Raw genomic sequence first — 24096 nt, 5'->3', positions numbered from 1 at the left:
GGAGGACAGCCCTGAAACCCCTGATACCTGGGACAGGAAGGTGGCCTACCTTGGCGGGATCTGCATCAGCCCTTGGACGGCTGTTCTCCGCTTCTGGCTCCTCACTGCTGCCCTCGCCCACATCGCTATCGGCCTCCTCCCGAGGTGTCGTGCCCTCCGAGGCTGTCTCTGGGTGCAGCCCTTTGATGGTGGGGCCTGGGGCCGCTTCACTGCCCTCCTCACAGGGAAAGTGCTCACTGACCACACTGCAGGAGGGGCTGTCGATTCCGCTGTCCCGGTTAGGGATTTTAGTGCTGCTGCTGGGCTCCCCGATGGAGCCCATGTCCTGGGGACTGTCCCCCACAGAGACTTGGCTGTCAGGGCTCCCAGAGGCAGGATCCCCACAGTGGACTCCAGGTCCAACAGGGAGTGCTTGGAGCTTTCCTGGGTCTGTGCTTGGGAGCTCCAGGGAGGAGCTGCTAGGCCCAGCATCTGGCTCCCCCAGGGCGGCAATGGGGGCAGGGGGCATTGAGGACCCCCCTCCTGGCTCCATCCTCAAAGCTGAGCTCTCTGAACTCCTTGGGGGGCTGGCCAGGAGCTTCCTGTGGGGAAGAAATGAGTGCAGTGAATGCCAGCTGGGCCTGGGCCAGCCCTGAGGTAGGACCTCATGGAGAAAGTCAATATGGCGATGCGGGGGGGCGGGGGGCTGGTGAGGGTGAGGTAGGACTGTAATGTGAGGTCAACACCTGATCAGCCTCCCTGGGTCCTGGCTTTCAGGCAATGGCAAATGGAAAGCATTTATTCTAAAAATAATTTTCTTTTTCCCTTTTAAAAGGGAGTTCTTTTGTGGTGCAGTGGGTTGAAGACCTAGTGTTGTCACTGCAGCAGAGTGGGTTTGATCCCTGGTCTGGGAACTTCCACATACCACAGGCATTACCAAAGAAGAAGGAGAAAAAGAAGGGGAAGGAGAAGAAGGAGAGGAAGAAAGGGAAGGAGAAGAAGGAGAAGAAGAGGAAGAGGAAGAAGAAGGAGGAGGAGAAAGAGAAGAAGGAGAAGGAGCAGAAGAAGAAGGAAGAGGAGGAGGAAGAAAGGAAGGAAGAGTGAGGGGGAAGGAGGGAAAGAGAAAGTGAGGAAGAAAGGAAGAAAGGAAGGAAGGAAGAAAGGAAGAAAGAAAGAAAAAGAAAGAGAGAAAGAGGAGGGAGGGAGGAATGAAGGAAGAAAGAAAAGAAAGACAAAGAAAGGAGAGGGTTCCAGGAATGAATCCTGAAGGGTGAAGCTACCTGCTCCTCAATTCAAAACACACACACAAAATAATAGCTATAACTGTCATAAGCACAGGGGCTCTGGTCTGTACAGTGCTTTGGCGCCGTGGCATTCTTCATCCTACGACGCAGCTCTTGGGTCTGGCGGAATCCCCACCAAGACCCCCCACAACATCACCGTCACTATTCTGTCTGACAGGTGACCAGACATTTTCCAGAGACTAGGGGATTGAGGAGACTGGATCTTGGCCCCAAATTCCTCCTCCTCCTCCACACTGGAGCAACTTTATGCTCTCACATGGTGCCCCTTCCGGAAACCCTTGTGGAGGAGGGCACCTTCAAGTGTCAGTCTAGGTGTGCAGAGAGGATCAAAGGTGAGGCTAGACTAGGGGAGACGGACATTGCCTGAAATCTTCCACTTGAACCAGTGGAGCTGTGAGAGAGGAGGGGGACCAGAAGTGGCAGTTAGTACCCATGGTGACAGGTGGCTCACCTGAGGTGGTCAGACTCTGTGAAGGCACTGATGTAGAAGGGTGGGTGTCAGGCTCCTTGCTACCTGTGGTCCAGGTGCGCTCCGGGTTGGCCAGCTCAGGCCTTGCACAGGGCTAGGGGGATCTGCTGAAAATCTTCTTCTTGCCCAGCAGTGTTGAAGTGGAGCAGTTCAGGAGGTTCTTAGAAAAAAAAAAAAAAAAAGGAAAGGAAAATGAAAACACCTTTGCTCACTGGCACTTGGAGCAGCCTGAGTGACAGGCCCAGGTCTCAAGGGAAAAGATGGAAGGGCAGCTTCATGCCACCACCCTCTTCCAAGTCCTGCAAGTGGATGGAGCACAGCTGAGTCCCTAGCCCCTGGTTCAGGGTGGCACCTATGGCAATGACCATGGTGTAGAGCAGCTTCTAGGGTCCAGCTTAAAACTGGGGCCAGATCTGGCGTGGTTGTAAGTTGCAGCATAGGTCGCAGATGCAGCTTGGATCCTCTGTTCCAGTGGCTGTGGCATAGGTTGCAGCTGCAGGTCTGATTTGACCCCTAGCCTGGGAACTTCCATAAGCTATGGGTGTGGCTGTCAAAAGAAAAAAAAAGTAAAAACAAAACGAAACAAAACTGGGGCCAGAATTGAGGTTGACCCAGTCACACAGTGATACAGGTAGGCAGGGTCCCCTTGAGTGTGTAGTGCCTGCTGAGTGTGAGTAAAGCCAGCGGGCACCACCAGACACCCTCCTAGACACACACATGTCCTGTCCTCACACTCACACTCAACTCTGCTGCCAGTAGCTTCTTCACACACTCCCTTCCTCACTCTTAAAACAAAATAAAGAACCATTAGCGGAGAGACAATTCTCTCTCTCTCTCTCTCTCTCTCTCTCGCACACACACACACACACACACATACACACACACACACACACACACACACATACTGAAGCCTGATCCGTGGCTGCCCGTGGAGCAGAAGGGCCTCCAGACAGAGTGTTCTCAGAAGGGAAACATGAGCCACCTCTGCAAACGCGTGGCATTAGGGGCTTGTAAGGCCCCAGGAGCCAAGCATCACCGCCTGCCCCTGCAATGGTCTTCTGTGATCTTGGATTTTAGTGCAGTCAGATTTCTTCTGAGTGGACCTTTCTTTGAGTGGCACCAAAACTAGTGCAGGGTGGGCATTCATCATTGGCTCTGCCACATTCTTATAGGGCTTAATGGAAAGAAATACCAAGATTTCTAAAGAGAAAATAAATGCTTTGTTGCATTCTTCTCATAGCACAGGAGATGAACTCAAGTTTTCAGAAATCAGACATGACACAGCAGTAAAAATACGCCAGATGGAATGCAGGCCATGCACTGAGCTTCCATGTGTCTAGTGCGGCCATCTGGGGCCAGGTGCCACCTCAGGGTTTCCTGCTTTTGGAATAATAGAAACCGGTGCTACTCTCACACCTGAAAAAAATCAAATCATGGATAAAATATATGACACAACGGCTTGAGAGACACCTTACACCAGCCGGCAAAGCACACAGTGCTCCTGAGAGGTGGGAATGAGTACAGTGAGACCTCTGTCACTGCAACTTCCTGCCCAGTGAAGGGGATCCCAGATTGACCCCCAAGTGAGGCAACAAAGCTGGGAGTCCGGGGAACACCAAGGCAGCTGAAGGTCCCAGGACGGAGCACTAGAGAGAGAGCTGCACAGAGAGAGCACAGAGAGCTGAAGAGGGCACTGAGGGTGCGTGTGTGAGAAGCTAGATGGCTGGAGAAAGAACTACTTGAAAGGATCAGAGGACATCACCTGGTGCTCACATAGGGCAGGAAATAGGCCTGTTTCCACCAGCCAGACTGGAACCCCCAAATTCCATGGGAAGTTAGAGAACTTGGAAGGGTCTTGTCTCAGTGCAGGGCATCATTAGCCCCACAGTGAGCTCTGCTCAGAGCCCACCTAATAGACACTGATGAATTTTAACAGGAAAGTCAATCTGTTTACAGGCAACTTAAATGCAGCCGTAAACAAGGCTCAAGAACAATTAGGGGAGCACAAACATATTCGGCACCCAGCAAGGCAGGACTTACAGTGTCTTGCATCCGACCAAAAATTACCAGATACAGAGAGCAGGAATACACAATCCATAGAGGGGAGGAAAAGTCAGGGACTTGAAAGTGACCCACATCTGACACAGATGTTAGAATCCGTAGATGCAGTACCTGCATTATATTCAAAAGGTCAAAAGAGACATGGAAAGAGGCACGCCCACCTTCCAGAGATGAAAACCACAGAGTGTGAGATCAAGATCCACTGGAAGGCAGTGATGGCAGAAGAGATATTGTAGAAGAAAAGTTAGCAAATTTGAAGAGGCAATAGAAGCTATCTAAAATGAAAGAAAGGGGAGTTTCCATTGTGGCGCAGTGGTTAACGAATCCGACTAGGAACCATGAGGTTGCGGGTTCGATCCCTGGCCTCGCTCAATGGGTTAAGGACCTGGCATTGCTGTGATCTGTGGTGTAGGTCACAGATGCAGCTCAGATCTGGCGTTGCTGTGGCTCTGGTGTAGGCTGGCAGCTACAGCTCCAATTAGACCCCTAGCCTGGGCACCTCCATATGCCACAGGTGTGGCCCTAGATAATACAAAAAAAAAAAAAAGGAAAAATTTAAATAAATAAAATAAAATGAAAAATATATTTGGAGTCCCAAAAAAGAGTGAGCTTGAAAACTGAGAAAAACAATGATCAAAGTTTTTCCAGATTTAATGAAAATTATAAATCCACAGATTTAAGAAGCCCAATAAACACCAAGCACAAAAAAATGTTTGTATTTTAGGAGTTCCCATCGTGGCGCAGTGGTTAACGAATCCGACTAGGAACCGTGAGGTTGCGGGTTCGGTCCCTGCCCTTGCTCAGTGGGTTAACGATCTGGCGTTGCCGTGGGCTGTGGTGTGGGTTGCAGACGCGGCTCGGATCCCGTGTTGCTGTGGCTCTGGCGTAGGCTGGTGGCCACAGCTCCGATTCAACCCCTAGCCTGGGAACCTCCATATGTCGCGGGAGCGGCCCAAGAAATAGCAACAACAACAACAACAACAAAAGACAAAAAGACAAAAGACAAAAAAAAAAAAAAAATGTTTGTATTTTAACATATTTGCACACAGAAAACTCCAGGCTTAGATGGCTTCATTGGTGAATTCTATCAAATCTGTATGAAAGAAATGATGCTAGTTCTACACAAAACTTTCGACCACAGAGGGGTAAAGGGAATACTTCCCAATGACATGAATGAATCTAGAAACAATTACGCCAAGTGAAAGAAGACAGGCAAAAGAAAGAGTACCTACTTGTTTTTCCATTGACACAGAATTCTAGTAAAAGGACCCTAATCTGTGGTGTCAGAAAGCAGATGGGAGGATTTCCTGGAAGAAGGGGTGGGTGTGCTGTGGGGGTTATGATAGAACAGCAGGAAGCCTTCTAGGTGTGACAGGCATGCTAATCATCGTGACAGTGGCAAGACTCTCACAAGTATATGCACATGTGTTGACACATCAAATTGTACTTTTTTTTTTTTTTTTTTTTGTCTTTTTGCTATTTCTTGGGCCGCTCCCACGGCATATGGAGGTTCCCAGGCTAGGGGTCGAATCGGAGCTGTAGCCACCAGCCTATGCCAGAGCCACAGCAACGGGGGATCTGAGCCGCGTCTGCGACCTACACCACAGCTCACGGCAACGCCGGATCCTTAACCCACTGAGCAAGGGCAGGGACCGAACCCGCAACCTCATAGTTCCTAGTCGGATTCGTTAACCACTGCGCCACGACGGGAACTCCTACATTTTAAACATATGCTGTTAATTGTATGCTGATTATACCCCGCAGGAGATGACACCTCTGTGTTGTACAAACTTGGTGAATTGCTCACTTTCACTTGGTGTCGTTTTCTTTGTTACAGAAGGGTTGGTGGATCAGGTAGAGGATGGGTGAGGGGTGTGGCAGCCCAGAGCCTAAGGAGCCTGCAGCAGCCTGGTGTCTGCCTGGATGTCCCGTCAAGGGGAGGGAGGTCCCCTTCCTCTGGAGGCCCTTTGGCCACAGCCATCTTATCTTCCAAGGGCTTTTGTGCAAGGGTAGCCGAACCCATACTCCACCAGTGTAAAGACATCCTCCAGGGAGCAGGGTACATGGTAGAAGGAGCTCCTGGTTAAAGAACAGCTGAGACCCACACTCTGATCTGATTCAAAAAACTGCAGGATAAGCAATGAGGTCCTGCTCTACAGCACAGGGAACTATCTCTAACCCCTTGGGATAGACAATGATGGAAGGTAATACAACAAAAGGAGTAGAGATATATACACACATGTACATACATGACCAGGTCACTTCGCTGTAGAGCAGAAATTGGCACAACATTGTAAATCAGCCTTACTTACTCTATTTATTTATCTGCTTTTTTAGGGCCACACCTGTGGCATGTGGAAGTTTCCAGGCTACGGGCTGAATTGGAGCTGTAGCTGCTGGCCTGTGCCACAGCCACAGCAACACCTGATCCTTAACCCACTGAGAAAGGCCAGGGATCAAACCCGTATCCTCATGGATACTAGTTGGATTCATAACTCCCTGAACCACAATAGGAACTCTTTTTTTTTTTTTTAAACTATAATTTTTTTTTAAAAATGTAATCATAGTTTTAAAAAATCTGCAGGATATAGCTCACAGTCTCACTTACCTCAGGATTGGCCTGCCTGCTACCTCTCCAGGGCCAAAGTGAGTGCAGGGCAGACTAGCCAGTTCCAGCCTCCCCTCCACACTGCTTAGAGGAGGAGGGGATGGGCAGGGAGGTAGGTGGGGGGAGAGGACACACATGTACAAGGGTGCCCACCACACACACATGTAAACACAGACATGCCTCCAAAACAGACGCATGTGCACACATACACACATGCACAAAACATAAATACATATAAACACACACAATTACACCTACACACACACCCATATGCCAGGAGTCATGCTGAGAGCTTTTGTAAGCTTGCTCTGTCACAATCGCCAAGGTAGGTGACATTCCGTGTTTCAGACAAGGACACCAAGGAAGACCCTGGCCAGGCCAGCCTGGGGTGAACCAGAACCCAGGAGCTGGATCCACCAGACATGCTGCTCTGAACCTCCTACACTAGACTCTGGGCTCATTCTGACATGTTCAAGGCCAGGGACATGTTACCACACAGGAGCCAAGGAGCACTTGTCATTTCTGTCTTCCCAGCCACTCAGCTCCCCCTTTGAAAGCCCTGAGCTCCCTGAGCCAACCTGCTGCAGAACTCAGACAGAGCCCACGGCCCCTGACACCCGAGGCTGCCACCACGTATCAAAGTCCCCAAAGCTGCGACTAGGAGAGGTGCGGGCACTGGAGAAGAATCAAGAAGTTAAATGTGCCCCACCCTCTAGGGGCATTGTGGATCATTTCAGTGATCCCATCCATAGCAGCCAGTGGATGGGGGTGGCGTGAATGCTGTGGTCCCTGCCCTGGAGCCCAAGAGCCACTTGGTAGCTGCCAGAGACAGGCAGGGACAGTCCTGCAGATGGGTCTCAAGTCTGCTGCATCTGCCACCACATTTCCCCAACTTGGAAGCAGTGAAGGAGCCCCATGGAGACCACCACTATGCCTGTCTCCCTTGCTGCCTGTCACCTGGTACCCTGGAAGCCCCAAGTGGGCAAGGACCTCTGCTGCCTTGTCATCAATGTGGCTTAAGGGCCCTGGCACATGGGGCCCCAGCTGATGACAGGCAGTTGCCACTGGACATGTGAGCCTGAGAAAAAGCCTTTGAAACAGCTCTTGTCCTGGCTGGCAATAGTCCCAAAAAAAAACCCTGAGAGCTACCCGAATGGGCCCAGAATCGTGAGAGATGACAGTGCCCAGCGGGGCTGCCCTTTGCCCCACCAGGTTTGGATGGTTGTTTGTGTGCAGGAGGTAATCCAAACAATCCTAAAAGTGCCACAGGCAACACCAGGCACCGCTGAACTGCACACACCTGCACGCAGTCACAGGCTGGGAGACGAGGCTGCGGACACACCCAAAGCTGTATCAGCAGTGACAAAGGTCTGGCTGTGCTGGCCATGCCAGATGCAATAGCTGATGGAGTGTTAACAAGCTGCCCTGTGCATGACCCGGAGGTGCTTGCATACCAGCGTCAGGATCCAGGAGCACAATACTTGCCTTGGGGTCTCAGCCTGGGAAGAGCTCTGGCTGCAGCTGGTACCATCTGTGATCTCCATCCTGGCTGCTGAGAACACGGAGGTGGACACTGACACTGTGGGGTGCCACACGCTTCGGGATTCAGTGGAGGTCAGTGGGACCTCAGGGCAGGATGGGGCTCCAGGGCCAGCTGAGGGGAGAGGAAAGGAGACGGATCAACACAGCATCATCCCGGCTGGCTCGGGCAACCGGCTCAGAGGTTCCCCCAAAAAATCACACCATCACTTCTAAAAGTTACTGTCACTATTTACTTATTTATTTGTCTTTTTTAGGGCCACTCCTGAGGCGTATGGAAATTCTAAGGCTAGGGCTCAAAACAGACCCGCCGGCCACAGTCATGGCCACAGCCACACCAGATCCAAGCCGCGTCTGCGACCTACTCCACAGTTAACGCCAGATCCTTAACCCACTGAGCAAGGCCAGGGCTCAAACTGGCATCCTCATGGATATTAGTCGGGTTTGTTACTGTTGAGCCACAACAGGAACTCCAAAACTTACTGTTATTTTAAAACCATCTAAGTGATGGGTGCTTTTCTAGAAAACTTAGAAATTATGGAAAAACAAAAAAGAAGAAAAGGTTATTCATCAGCCCTAGCAGTGGGATGCTGGTGAGTGGGCAGGGGTATGAGGTCCTGAGGCTCCTAGATGTGCTGCTGCTTTTCTTGAAGAAGTTGCATTTGTTTCAACGCCAAATTCTAACATGAATTCCCTTTGTCCTCAAGAGTGCATTTCTCCCATAAGAATTGAAAGCAGAGACTCGAACAGAGGTTTGCACCCCCTTGTTCAGAGCAGCATTATTCACAATTATTCACAATAATTCTCCGCCAAATGTAGAGGCAAACCAAGTGTCCAAGGGCAGATGAATGGATACACAAAATGTGGTGAAGACATACAATGGAATATTATTCAGGCCTAAAAAGGAAGGAAATTCAGATACATACTTCAACACGGATGAAACTTGAGAACATGCCAAATGAAACAACTTGGACACATAGCACAAATATTATGATTCCACTGGTATGAGGTACCTGGAGTGGTCAAATCATTGAAACAGAAAATAGAAAGGTGATTTCCAGGGCTGAGGAAGGGAAATAGGGAGTTACTGTTTCGTGGAATAGAGTTTCAGTTTGGAATGATTAAAAAACTGTTCTGGACCTGCATAGGGTGATGGTGTATAAAAATGTGAATGTAGGAGTTCCTGTCGTGGTGCAGTGGTTAACAAATCTGACTAGGAACCATGAGGTTGCGGGTTCAATCCCTGGCCTTGCTCAGTGGGTTAATGATCTAGCGTTGCTGTGAGCTGTGGTGTAAGTTGCAGACGCAGCTTGGATCCTGCGTTGCTGTGGGTCTGACGTAGGCCGGTGGCTATGGCTCCGATTAGACCCCTAGACTCCATATGCCGCGGAAGCGGCCCTAGAAAAGGCAAAAAGACAAAAAAAAAAAAAAGTGAATGTAATTAATACCACTGAAAAGTGGTTAGAATGGCAAATTTTATATTATGCATTTTGTACCACAACTTTAAAAAACTTAGGGAAAAAAAAGGAATGCTAATAGATGCAAACTATTGCCTTTGGGATGGATAAGGAATGAGATCCTGCTGTGTTGCACTGGGAACTACATCTTGTCACTTGCGATGGAGCATGATAATATGAGAAAAGGAATGTATATATGTATGTATGTGTGATGAGGTCACTTTGCTGTCCAGTAGAAAATGGACAGAACACTGTAAACCAGCTGTAATGGAAAAAAAATAAAAATCATTGAGAAAGAAAAAAAAGGAATGCACTTCAGAAAGGTTCTCATCAGGTCAATGAATTAGGGCCAAAATGAGAGTGACTCAAAAGCACCGAAAACTTACCCCCTGCCCTGCACTCCTGTCGCCCTGGGTCTCAACCCCTGCCTCTTTCTCCCCGCCCTACCCGGAAGCCTTGAGGCCCATGGAGATCTGCAGTTGTGGTGAGGCCTGGCCTGGGGCCAGAGCTGCCTGTGAACCTCTCACCCCGCTGGCGATGCATTGAACCCTGCAGGGCCCACCCTGCTCCTTGGGACACCAGGCCCCCAGGACAGGCCCCGCACAGACCAGGGTGTGGGTGGACTACAGCCCACACTCTGTGTGGCTCTGGCCCCGACCTGTCTTAGGGTCCCCCAGCTGACGAGGCTCAGAGACAGATCAGCACAGAGCATGAGTATTAGAGGCTCAATAAATGATTGTGTGGAAAATGCGGGGATTTCCTGGTTGATCACATTCCTGAGACCACAGATGCTTCCCAGGGAGGGGCGCCTCCCAGGGAGGGGAGAGTGTGACCACCGGGGCAGCCAACTCCAGAATGCAGAGGCCCTGCCTTGCTTCCTCCCCGCTCCGGGCCCAGGTCATCCCCTTGGGTCTCTGGGGGTACAAGGGCCCCCATGGATTGAAGGATGAAACTTGGGCCCTCCTGTGTGGAGGCAGGAACACAGGGGCCTGAGGCCCTGTGTCCAGAGTGATCAGTTTCTACCACTTATTGGGGTAACCAGAGATAAGCTCAACTTCCCAAACCTCAGTTTCCTTGACTGTGAAATTGGACACAACAGTCCTGCAAAGTTTCCTAAAGCCTGAGGCAGCATACAACACTCTAACTCCAGCTGGCCATGTCGTATGTTTTCTGTGGCTCTAACAAACACGGCCCGGGCACCTCATCAGGCTAGTGGGCTTTGCCCATTAGCATCCCCTGAAGCTCCAGGTCCCCTGTCACACGGCCTGCTCAGCTACAGTAGGAGTTGGTGAGATCACACAACGAGCCCCGGAACGATGATGTGTGCCCAAAGCTAGAAGGACAGAAACTCACGGATGCCAAGCCCAGGGGTGCACTGGGCCCGGTGCAAGCAGCTATGACAAGAAGAGCTACCTGGGGGGCTGCACTGCCTGCAGGGTGGGTGTCCCAGGAAACAGACCACTGCACCATTTCTACTAAAATTTTCTTTCTTTTTTGGCAGCCCTCCAACATGTGGAGCTCCTGGGCCAGGGATCAGAAGTGACCTAAGTCAAAGCTGTGGCAACTCGTGATCCTTGAACCCACAGTGCCAGGCTAGGGATCGAACTTGCATCCTGTTGTGCTACCACGGGAACTCCCTTACTCAATCTTTTTACGTATGTACTTACTTAGTGTTTTTCTTTTAATCCCTACTTTTTCTATTTTTAAATTTCCTAAACCTAATTATTTTATTTCAATTTGTATGTTGTTTCTGCTTTTACTTTAAATATAGAAGGAGTATAAACACTGTCCATTACCATACATTAAAGCAAGTCCAAAAATAAAATCACAACCTTTAAATAAAAAAAAAATAAATCCTTCCTTGCATAGGGAGCTGGATATGTGATAAAGCAAGTAGAATTCTTGGAGCTTTGCTGTATATTTGAAATTTTTCACAGTAATGTTTTTGGGGAAAAGAGCTTATGCCTACAGCACTTGAGACCCCTAGGCCCACACTTGGGGTGGGGCAAGGTTGCAGGGGCTCCTTGTTCCACTCTGACCTCCCCCTGTTGGGCATTCTGGGCTTACTACATACTTCCATCTACTTTTACATTTGAAATTTTATTTTTAAAAAGTAATGAAACAAAGAACTTTCCCATAGCTTCCAATCAACACTGAAATCCTTAACACAGATGTTACCCTGCTGCGCCCTCCACACAAAGCCACCTCAGCGGGCTTTGCAAGATGCTCCCTCTGTAGGAACAGCCTGGCTCAGCTCCCTGTGTACTCACACCCTGCTCCATGACAGGCTACCACCCCGACCCCACACCCCCCGACTCCCAGGTTCACCCACACTACCCCCCTCCACTCCCCACAGGCTGCAGGCCACACAGTTGGAAACCTCACCTCCTTTACATGGTCCCCCACCTGGCAAAGAGCAGGAGCCAGTAAGCCTGTTCTATGAGTAAGTGAATTGATGAATTTGAAGCAGCCTTATTGCCCTTCTACTACGTACTTTACAACATACAAAAATGTGCTCTGGCTGAGTCCAAATTTTGAAAATATAAAATCCAAATCAATAATATAGAAGGTTAAACCCCACCTCCTATAGTCTATTATTACTCAACAGCCCCACATTGTCTCATCTAACTACACAGTGACCCTGTCAGGTTATTATAAGAAAGGGGGGCCCAGACAGTGGATTCACCCTCCCAAAGCCACAGACCTGCACCAGCAAGAGCCCTGTGTCCTAGGCACCAAGGGGCTCCAAGTGGCCCTACCAAAACCCATAGAACTGACATGTAAGGTTGGTCACCACCCATTTCCCTGGGGACCTAGGTGACTAGTCATCACCACCACACATAGGGGCTCAGACAGAAAGAACAGCATCCCAGACAGAGGGAAATCTCAGACCAAGAGAACAGTGTTCCAGACAGAGGGAGAACGTTGTCCCAGAGAAAACACTGTCTCAGACAGAGGGAACAGTATCTACAGAGGGAAAGGAACGAAGGCACACAAGAGTGAGTCAGGCCTGCTGAAGAGCTGGCAGTGTGCCAGGTGAGCAAGCCCAGAGAGGAAGGGGATGGAATTTGGGGGCTGGAGCCAGGACACAGCTGGGCAGCCAGGGGATCCCACAGGTAAGGGACATCCCATTCCGGTCTGGGTTTCCCATCTGTCCTACAGTCCATACTGACCCAAAGTTACATTTTGACTCCCATGCTCACCCACTTTTCCATGGAACCTGTTTCCTCATCTGTCAGTGGGGTTCTCAGGGCCCACCTGGGGCAGGTAGAGGGGATATTGCAAGGTAGGTTCTCCTGGCACTGGACCAGCCACTCTTCCATGGTCACTGCTTTGAGTCCAGGGACATCCCCCACCCGAGATTCTCAAAGGGATCAGGGCAGCAAAATCTCACCCATCCTCTGGGGCCTTGCTCAGCATCTCACCTCAGCTGTAGCCTTGGCCCAGGCCTCTGTGTGTGCAGAGGAAGCAGTCCTGTCTGGCTTTATGGGGTGGGGGGTACTGTACATCAGACATGATTTTTTTGTGTGTGCAGAGACAGACGTCAGCCCGAGGAGAGGAACCAGGGCCCTGGCCTCTTGCAACCACCTATCTGGGGACAAACCACTTCCTCTCCTCTGCCCCCGGCTCCACCCGGCCGCTCACCAATCAAACCACCAGGCTCCAAAAGTTTGAGCTTGAGCCCAGCTTGGCAGCTCACAGGCCATGGTCGAGGGTAAGGGGTGGCCTCAGTTTCCTCTCCTGCAAGAATGGCAGAGCAAGTTCGCCTGGGCTTTGTCTGAGGACTAATCCGAATAATGGCAGAGCTGCCCCTGAGCACGTCTGGCCTCCCAGGCTCTATGCTCATCTCAGGAGCCTGGCACCACTCAAATCCCACTTCATAGACAGAAAAACCAGGTGATTGAAGCAGCTGCCCCAAGTCACATAGCTGGCAGAGGGGCCGCAAGCCAAACGTCCCAGTGGGCCACAAATATCACCAGGGTGCCAGCCACCTGCCATCCCATGCCCAGCTTCCCCTCTCCAACGGGGACTCAGAAAGCCCCAGGCCCATATTTCCGCCTCACCAGGGGACTCCTCAGCACCTCCCTGACCACAAGAAGCTGTCTGCAATCACGAGGACTCTGACACTGCAAATGCCAGAGGGTCCCAGGAGCCAAGTGCTCTGGACGCAGGTGTGTGCTAAACATGCCCCATCTGTACAATGGGCACAAACACAGTGGTACCTGGTATCCCATGGATGCCCATGAACTTCCCCCAGTCTCTGAACCTCTCACAGGTGGCGTGGCCACCACCTTGCACTGTCTGGGCACAGTGTAGAGTTCTGAAGAGGCCCTGATGGGCTCAGTCTTCTTTCCTAGCAGAGCCAAGCCTGGACAGGCCCAGTCTGACAGTAGCTAAAATGCATCATGCAAAGGAATCTTTTGGAGCCTCACTGTGTGGAAACGCCTAGCCCCTTAGGGACTGTGTTTGGGACGGCTCACCCTCCTTGGTGACCCAGCTTCCTCAGGGACCCTGGCCTCAGGTTCATCTTGCTAGAGTGTAAGCTGCCGCAGATGACAGCCAACACTGTCCTGGCAGGTTTGCTCACTTGGCGTCCGATGACAATAACCTGACCTGTTACAAATCATGCCAGAGGCACCACAGGAAGACAAAGGGACAGAAGACACCATTCGGCACCACGGCAACTTCCTGCCTTGAAGACGTCAGACCCCAAGTAGCCCCTGCTCTGAACTTCCTGGGACCCACAAAGTGCCCCTTCTAAGACCAGCACAAGAGCTCAGGGCTGGCAAAGACCCCAGACTCAGCCCCACTCACCTGTCTTGGGCAGGCACACACACTTCTCTTCAAGACTGACTTCAGGAAGCAACAAAACACAACTTCCTTTTGCTGGTTTTCGTAATACGGGTCACCCAGCGACGACGTATTTGCATTTCCTCACTCACACCCAAGCTCACTGGTTCTCCCCCAGTCTTCTGTGAGAAAATACAGCCCAAACCGGCTGGAACGCTGTTTGAGGCCCAGGCCATGCTGGCCCCACCGTGACCGACAGTGGTTTAAAGTTTAACAGGCTGCTCTGGGAGCCCCTGAGCTATTCTGGGCGTGGAGGCTGCAGCCATCCTGCCTCTGTCTCTGTGGGCTTTTCTCAGCAGAGTGCCTGAGTGGTGACACTGGTCCCAGACCATGTGTGCAGCGGCTCCCAGCGCAAAGAAAGGGCCCAATGGACCACCAGGGTCTTCTTAGGTTGGAAAGGTGAAAGTGGCCATAGATGTTGGGAAACTGAAAGGCCCCACTGAAAACTGAGAGTATGCCCAAGAGTGAAGCCAGTGCCCCCTCTACTCACACTTCCTGAGGAGCCCTGTCCCTCCAGCCAGATTCAGCCCCTCCCCCAGCACCCATGGGGATGGCTCTGTGACTTTAGGGTGAAAGTAAATTTATAAAGATATGGGGTTCCTACAAGGCTTATGAGAAATAAAATATTGCCCACCATATCAGTAAATAAAAGATGTCACAGTTATCAGCTCACCTCTGACGGTGAGCCAAGCCAGTGAGCCCTGAGGGAACTCAGGAAGGAAATGAAGAATACCTGACATTGGAGTCCCCATTGTGGTACAGCAGAAACAAGTCCAACTAGTATCCATGAAGATGCGGCCTCTTAGTGGGTCTGGGATCTGGCGTTGCCATGAGCTGTGGTGTAGGTCGCAGACACAGTTCAGATCTGGCCAGGAGCTACAGCTATGATTTGACCCCTAGCCTGGGAACTTCCATATGCCACTGCGGGTGTGGCCCTAAAAACCAAAAAAAAAAAAAAAAAAGAATGCCTGCCATCTAGCAGCCAGATGTGAAAGCACAGATACTGGCCCCCAATAGCTGAGGTGCCTATTAAAGGAAGAATTTCACTGAGCCCTGCCTCTTGCATCTTCCCATACATAGAAAAACACTGAATTTCTTAACTTGAGCTACCTAGTTTTCTTTTTATTAACAGTAATCTTTTTAAAACTTTTATTGTAGTTGATTTATAGTGTTCTGTCAATTTCTGCTGTACGGCAAAGTCACCCAATTATAATATATATACATTCTTTTTCTCATATTATCTTCCATCATGTTCTATCACAAATGATTGGATATAGTTCCCTGTGCTGTACAGCAGGACCTCATTGCTTATCCACTCTAAATGTTAAAGTTTATACCCAAAGCAATCTACAGATTCAATGCAATCCCTAGAAAATTACCCATGACATTTTTCACAGAACTAGAACAAACAATCCAAAAATTTATATGCAACCACAAAAGACCCAGAATTGCCAAAGCAATGCTGGGGAACAAAAACCAAGTAGGAGGCATCAATCTTCCAGACTTCAGGCAATATTAAAAAGCCACAGTTATCAAGACAGCATGGTACTGGTACCAAAACAGACATACAGACCAATGGAACAGAATAGAGAATGCAGAAATAAACCCAGATATTGATGGTCAGTTAATCTTTGACAAAGGAGGCAAGAACATAAAATGGGAAAAAGACAGTCTTTTCAGCAAGTATTGCTGGGAAACCTGGACAGCTGCATGCAAATCAATGAAAGTAGAACACACCCTCACACCATGAGCAAAAATAAACTCAAAATGGCTTAAAGACTTAAATATAAGACAAGACACCATCAAACTCCTGGAAGAGAACATAGGCAAAATATTATCTGACATCAACCTTACAAATGTTTTCTCAGGTCAGTCTCCCAAAGCAACAGAAATAAAAGCAAAAATAAATCAATGTGACCTAATCAAACTGACAAGCTTTTGCACAGCAAAGGAAACCAAAAAGAAAACAAAAAGACAACTTACACAATGGGAGAAAATAGTGTCAAATGATGCAACGACAAGGGCTTAATCTCTAAAATATACAAGCAATTTATACAACTCAACAGCAAAAAAGCCAACAATCCAATGGAAAAATGGGCAAAAGACCTGAGTAGACATTTCTCCAAGGAAGATATACAGATGGCCAAAATCACATGAAAAAAAATGCTCAACATCCCAGATTATTAGAGAAATGCAAATCAAAACTACCATGAGATACCACCTCATGCCAGTCAGAATGGCCATCATTAATAAGTCCACAAATAAAAAATGCTGGAGGGGGTGTGGAGAAAAGGGAAACCTCCTGCACTGTTGGTGGGAATGTAAGATGGTACAACTACTATGGAGAACAGTACGGAGGTACCTTAGAAAACTATACATAGAACCATATGGCCCAGCAACCCCACTCCTGGGAGTAAACCTGGACAAAACTTTCCTTAAAAAAGACGCATGCACGTGCATGTTCATTGCAGCTCTATTCACAATAGCCGAGACATGGAAACAACACAAATGTCCATCAACAGATGATTGGATTAGGAAGATATGGTATATATACACAATGGAATACTGCTCAGCCATAAAAAGAACAAAATAATGCCATTCGCAGCAACATGGATGGAATTAGAGACTCTCATACTGAATGAAGTAAGTCAGAAAGACAAAGACAAATACCATATAATATCACTTATATCTGGAATCTAATATACGGCACAAATGAAACTTTCCACAGAGAAGAAAACCATGGACTTGGAGAATAGACTTGCAATTGCCAAGGAGAGGGGGAGGGAGTGAGATGGATTGGGATTGGGGTAAATGGATGCAAACCATTGCCTTTGGAATGGATTAGCAATGAGATCCTGCTGTGTAGCACTGGGAACTGTGTCTAGTCACTTATGATGGAGCATGATAATGTGAGAAAAAAGAATGTATACTTGTATGTGTAACTGGGTTACCACTCTGTACAGTAGGAAAAAAATTGTATTGGGAAATAACAATAAAAAATACTCAAAAAATAAATGTAATAGTTTACATCTACTAACCCCAAACTCCTTGTCCATCCCACTCCACCATACCCCCGCACCTTGGCAACCACAAGTCTGCTGTCCTTGTCTGTGTGTGTTTCTGTTCTGCAGATAGGTTCATCTGTGTCATATTTTAGATTCCACATATAAGTGATAGCATAAACTTACTGCCTGACCTTTGTTGCAAAACACCTATATATCCTAGCTCCTCCCTCACCTCCTCAGAGCAGTTTTCTCAGGGTTTCTTGAGGTGCTGTCTCCTGGCTTAAGTCCTGAGTTTTGTCCACCAAATAAAACATAACTCTCAACTCTGAGGTTGTGCACATTTTTTTTTAGTCAACACTTAGACCATGAATTCCCACCTAATTTAAATGATGGATTCTTGGAGTTTCCAAATGGCTCAGCAGGTTCAGGATCTGGTGTTGTCACTGCTATGGCTCGGGTCACTGCTGTCGTGTGGGTTCGATCTCTGGCCTGGGAACTTACACATGCTGCAAGTGCAGCCGAAAAGATTTTAAATAATAATAATGACTAAAGGATGGATTCTTCATCCAGTCTCATATGCTTTTTAAAACACAAACCAATTTCTACTGGCCTCGGTTTCCTTCTTACCACATGTGGGTCCCCATTGAGACCCCTCAGAGGCAGCACCTCACATACAGTTAACATGTGAGTGTAATGAATGGAGTCATCAAAGGGGTGATACTTCCTCTGGCCCATCTGATCTCCCTTGACAGAGCACACAGCCATGTTTTCTCCATGAGTCCCCAAGTGATGCCTACACCAGCTGGAGAGGAGACTTGCTTCCAGCCTCAGTTCCACCAAATATTTGCCAGCTGTTTGAGAGGGTTTACTAGGCTGAGAGATGCTACCCACTTTCCCCTCCAGAGAGTCTTCCTTTAAGCCCAATTTGAAGAATTTTATAACTAAACACTGATGAGCTCTTGCTCACCTCCATGTCTAATCTCAGCGAGGGCCACCACATGCTGGACCCTAGCAATATAGCCACCCCAGACTCGGGCCCTGCTCCAGGACACACAGGTGCATCTCCCTGCAGGAATATGAAGACCACGGGGGAGGATGAGCTCCATCTGGCTCCCAGCCTTTGCTGAGGAGGCAGAGTAGCCCAGCCAGCAGGTGACAGAAAAGAGAATGACCTAGGTCTCAGGGGCACCTGGGTTCACACTCTGGCTCATGGGCTGTGTGACCTTCACATGTCCCTGAGCCTCTTGGAGCCCCAATTCTTCCCATAAAATGGAGATAATACAGGATGTGTGGTTGAAGTTTCTGTGAGGAACAAGAGCCTGGCCTATGGAAGATCGACCATCTGAGTCCTTCCCAGCCTGGGCTGGAAGGTGCCTGCCACCATACCCAGCCAGCCTCCATATCGTGATGCTACTCAAGCAGCTCTGGGGAGAGCCCTGTGTGGGGAGGAGCTGGGCCCCCAGCCAACTGCCACCACCAACTTGCCATGAGGGAGTGAACACTTGGAAGGGCGCCCCCAGCCCTAGTAAAGTCTTGGGGGCCTCACGAGAGATCCTAAGCCAGAGACAAACGGTAGCCAAATTTGCGACCCTCTAAAACTAACTGAGTTGGTAAGTGTTTACTGTCATTTTCAGCCATTTGATTTTGGGGAATTCATTTTTATTTTTTTCTTTTTGCCATTTCTTGGGCCGCTCCTAAGGCATATGAAGGTTCCCAGGCTAGGGGTCCAATTGGAGCTGTAGCGGCCAGCCTATGCCAGTGCCACAGCAACGTGGGATCCGAGCTATGTCTGCAACCTACACCACAGCTCACGGCAACGCCGGATCCTTAACCCACTGAGAAAGGCCAGGGATCGAACCCACAACCTCATGGTTTCTAGTCGGATTCGTTAATCACTAAGCCACGACGGGAACTCTGGGGAATTCATTTTGCAATAATAGATTCATTATGCAATGATATAATATGGTTATCAGGAAATGGACAGAGAGTGACATAAGTTCAGGGAGCACTAGCCCACGTGGAGAGGTAACAGCAGGGCATTAACGGCACACATTCCTAATTCTCTATCCCATTATTTCATTAGTGACCAGTGGTCCAAACTGTGTCCTCAAACCTGAAGGTTTCCCTGGTAGCAATGGTGAAGCTTCTGTGCCATTCACACTTGATGGCCTTGAGTGGTCTCATGAGTCAGAGTCTCTTCAGGGGAAGGCCAAGTGCCCTAACCTATCATCCCGTTGCCTGCCTGCCCTCCAAGGCAGATGCTCAGTCCTCCCTCAAGCAGCTCGCCGCACAGGGGGTGGCACTGACTGTGAGGGCTCCCCCAAGAAATCCCTAGCCCCACCTACCAGGACAGCCGGCAATGACCTTGGAGGAGGACAGAGGGTACAGAGCAGGGAGAAAGCAGGAAAGGGGATAATGAACTTTTCCAGGGAGAAGTCCACTCACGCTTGTCAAGAGACCCAGATGACTCCTGCTCACTAAGATGTCTGCTTCCTGGACTTCTCCCTGGAAAGCTTCATTATCCCCTTTCCTGCTTTCTCCATACTCTGACTGAGCTGTGCTGAACTGTGAGCAATAAACCGAGTGATTGGTGAATTGAATGTTGGCTACATTTCGTGCATCTCCAATCCTGTGAGTTGTACCTGGCCTCACTTCTGTACCCTTTGACAAAACAGGCCTGTACAAAGAACAATGGAAAGAGTGAAGAAAAAAGCCTTGGTGATAAAGTCCAGCAGTTACGGAGTCTCTCTGTACATCTGTACATTTGTTTCCTGCCCAACCCTGAACTCCCTGGTTCACTGTTCACTTTGAGAGTGTGTATAGCACCCCAGCTCCAGGGACTCAGAGGTCATCCAAAATGAGTAGTTTGGAATTCCCATCATGGCTCAGCGGAAACAAATCTGACCAGTATCCATGAGGATGCAGGTTCGACCCCTGGACTGTGAGGGCTTCTCCCAGAAACCCTAGCCCCACCTACCAGGACAGCTGGCAATGACCTTGGAGGAGGACAGAGGAACCCTCAAAGCTGTCACCGAAAAGCACCTGTGTGGAACCGAAGGCTGGAGAGAGCAGGTGAGCAGAGACCTTTCTACTAGAGAGAGTGTCCACTGATTTCACTCAGGAGGTGATCCAAAGGGAGAGAGCCCCCAGCCAGCCAGGATAAACTGGTCCAGGGGATGCTAAATGGGGCAGAGTCCACATTCCCAAGTGAGGATGCTGCCTAGCATTCAGCCCTCACTGAGGAGGGTATGGGGCAGTTCCTTGGAATAAGAGACAGGTTGGCTGAAGTTTCCATCGTGGCTCAGTGGTCTAAGAACCCAACCTAGTCTCCCTGAGGATGAGGGTTTGATCCCTGGCCTTGCTCAGTGGGTTAAGGATCCAGCATTTCTGCAAGCTGTGGTACAGACGTGGCTTAGATCCAGGGTTGCTCTGGCTGTGTCAAAGTCCGGCCCAGCTACAGCTTCAATTCAACCCCTAGCTTGGGAACCTCCACATGCCACAGGTTGCCCCACACACACACACAAACACACGAGTAATTTTATTTTATTTTATTTTATTTATTTATTTTTTTTTTTTTTTGTCTTTTTGTTGTTGTTGTTGTTGCTATTTTTCGGGCCGCTCCCGCAGCATATGGAGGTTCCCAGGCTAGGGGTTGAATTGGAGCTGTAGCCACCGGCCTATGCCAGAGCCACAGCAACGCGGGATCCGAGCCGCGTCTGCAACCTACACCACAGCTCACGGCAACGCCGGATCGTTAACCCACTGAGCAAGGGCAGGGACCGAACCCGCAACCTCATGGTTCCTAGTCGGATTCGTTAACCACTGCGCCACGACAGGAACTCCACGAGTAATTTTATAGTATAAAATATTAAACAGGGAACTCCACGAGTAATTTTATAGTATAAAATATTAAACAGGGAACTCCACGAGTAATTTTATAGTATAAAATATTAAACAGGGAACTCCACGAGTAATTTTATAGTATAAAATATTAAACAGGGAACTCCACGAGTAATTTTATAGTATAAAATATTAAACAGGGAGTTCCCGTCGTGGCACAGTGGTTAACGAATCCGACTAGGAACCATGAGGTTGCGGGTTCGGTCCCTGCCCTTGCTCAGTGGGTTAAGGATCCGGCGTTGCCGTGAGCTGTGGTGTAGGTTGCAGACGCGGCTCGGATCCTGCGTTGCTGTGGCTCTGGCGTAGGCCGGTGGCTACAGCTCCGATTCGACCCCTAGCCTGGGAACCTCCATATGCCGCAGAAGCGGCCCAAGAAATAGCTAAAAATAATAATAATAATAAAATAAAAAATAAAATAAAATGAAATAAAATATTAAACATAAAATGGCCACATACAATTGTTTGTTTTAGGGCCCTGTCCACGGCATATGGAAGTTCCCAGGCTAGGGGTAGAATCAGAGCTACAGCTGCTGGCCTACACCACAGCCACAGCCATGCCAGATCAAAGCTGCATCTGTGACCTACACCACAGCCCACGGCAAACTGGATCCTTAACCCACTGAGTGAGGCCAGGGATTGAACCCATATCCTCGTGGATACGGGTTCTTAATCCCCTGAGCCACAACGGGAACTCTGCATATGCCTGTTTTTTTATCTGCACTTCTTTGATTGTGAAGAGTTCGGAACAGTATTGCCTCCACTTTCTTCTAAGAATAGAGTGACCACATCTTATCACTCCTGCCTGCTCCTGCTGCTTGGTAGGCCATGTTGCCAGTCCTGGACAAAGGGAGTGACATGTCCCCTCCAGGTCTAGCTGCTCAAAAAGTGCCTGCGTGATCTTCCAGCAAATGCATGCAAGTCAGGACAGGAGCCACCAGATAGAGGGGACTAGGCCCCAGAATGTCGATGAATGAAGCTGGACCCATGTCTCCCAGAATCCCTTTTCCTTGGGGACCCAAGTTGGGGCTGGTCACAGGGGAAATCTGAACAAGATCTAGATGATAATGAAGCAGCACCTCCCTTTCCCCACGGTCACTGTGATTTGCTGGGAGAGACCCACACAGGAGAGCTGGCAGGTTCCAGCTCATCCCATTCCTTGCCGTTCTCTGCCCAACTCCACATCTCCCAAAACAACTGCCACCAACCCAGGCCCAGCCCCAGAAGCAGGGCCACAGCCTTCCATGAGAATCTCTATCAGTCTCCTGTCATGGTTCCAGTCTGCTGGTAGGCATGCTAGCAGAATCTTCTTTCCCAGCTAGTATTTACTAAGCACAAGCCTTAGCTAGACTCTGCCTGGGCTGGATTTGTGGGTTAACTCAGCACCCATTGGCTTGCCCTACATGTTACTCAGAGTCAGATCATCCACTGGGGTACATCCTCTGGTGAGAGAGAGGTGTCCCTGGCTGTGGACATCTGATGGCACCAGAACATGCAGAAGCAAATGTGTGGCCAGGCCTCACTGAGTTCTCCTGTGGACACAGAAAAGCAAAGGCACTAGTTCTGGGCAAAGGTCACCTCTCACTCGTACTATTTGTAGCACTGAGCTTTGAGATCATAGCTAGACTCCCATACGAGATTCTGAAGCTGTTTAAGACACTTTCAGAGTTCCTGTTGTGGCTTACTGGGTTAAGAACCCGATATAGTATCCATGAGGATTGAGGATTTGAACCCTGGCCTCGCTCAGTAGGTTAAGGATCAGCATTGCCGCAGGCTGGCAACTGCAGCTCTGATTTGACCTCTAGCCTGGGAACTTCCATATGCTGCAGGTGTGGCTCTAAAAAGAAAAAAAAAAAAAAAAGACACTTTCCTGTGGGGACAAATTCAGATTTTACTCACAGCCACCAGCAATGGATAAGCCCCTGCTGGAAAAGGGGAGGCCTACCCCACCCCCATATCTTCTGGGTGGGCACTTGGAGATCTCATCAAATCCTCTGGCCCTGGTGGGGTGGAGAAATGGAGGCTCCAGTTTCCTTGTCACGAAGATAGTGGAGGGGCTGAGGGGGGACCTCTCTTTCTGCAGGTGCTGACCGGAGCTGGCCCAGCCTTTGCTCTCTGCAGCAGGCACCACTGACCTCTGCAGGGACATTCTTTTGAACCATTAGATGGACAATCTGGACCTTGGGCATTAGGCCATCGCTGTTTCAGTACTGGGTGACTTGGGAGACATACAGAGCGGCCACTTTTCTAGGCCTTTCAAGTGCTGTCAGCCCCACTGGTCTCCCATCAGAGCTCCCTCGGGGCTGTAGCTGGGCCCTGCACATGTCCTCAACCCCTCACAGTTCCCTCCATGTCCTTGGTGATCAGGGTAGAATGGCATGGCTGACACCACCTCAGCATCCCTATGGGGGTACTAATGCAATGCAATGACCAATGCAATGACCCAGAGCTGGCAAGCTCCTCCTAACAGACCAGGCAGCAGGCAGCAGACAGCATCCCACTACCCCTGCAAGGCAGTGGAGAACCAAGAAAATGGCCTGCACAGTGGTCCTGCCCAAAGAGAAAAACCACCATTGTTCCAAGACCTTTAGAAATAAATGTTTGTCAGGACATTGAAAAGTCTCTCACTGTTGCTGTAAACATAGAAAGATAAAAACATGGTAAAACCAACACTTTTATTTTATTTTATTTATTTTATTATTATTATTATTTTTTTGGCCTTTTTGTCTTTTCAGGGCCGCACTTGTGGCATATGGAGGTTCCAGGCTAGGGGTCTAATCAGAGCTACAGCTGCCGGCCTATGCCAGAGCCACAGCAATGCCAGATCCAAGCTGCGTCTGTGACCTACACCACAGCTCACAGCAATGCTGGATCCTTAACCCACTGAGCAAGGCCAGGGATCAAACGTGAAACCTCATAGTTCCTA

At 49.3% G+C, this 24096-nt stretch overlaps 1 protein-coding gene across 10 annotated transcripts in view; it reads right to left on the bottom strand.

Annotated features, from left to right (window-relative positions):
- FGD3 (FYVE, RhoGEF and PH domain containing 3) overlaps positions 1–24096 on the bottom strand; it is a 130569-nt gene that overhangs the window by 32486 nt on the left and 73987 nt on the right. For 8 of the 10 annotated variants that reach the window (XM_085018350.1, XM_085018345.1, XM_085018344.1 and 5 more), the window contains 3 exons: positions 7907–8075; positions 1735–1912; positions 50–581 (listed from right to left, as the gene is read on the bottom strand). In XM_085018350.1, coding sequence (XP_084874476.1) covers positions 50–532 — 483 coding nt within the window. In that variant the 5' untranslated portion in view covers positions 533–581; positions 1735–1912; positions 7907–8075. Of the gene's footprint in view, positions 1–49; positions 582–1734; positions 1913–7906; positions 8076–14232; positions 14293–24096 lie in introns of those variants that run through there. The other 2 variants (XR_014841151.1, XM_021088136.2) reach the window with 1 other exon arrangement.

This window comes from Sus scrofa, chromosome 3, assembly GCF_054392235.1.
Source record: "Sus scrofa isolate SSC_HxYL_T2T_F1_AM1 chromosome 3, Sscrofa_HxYL_maternal_Yorkshire_Landrace_v2.0, whole genome shotgun sequence".
Classification (NCBI taxonomy): Eukaryota; Metazoa; Chordata; class Mammalia; order Artiodactyla; family Suidae; genus Sus; species Sus scrofa.
This window is presented reverse-complemented; position numbering and strand designations above follow the sequence as displayed.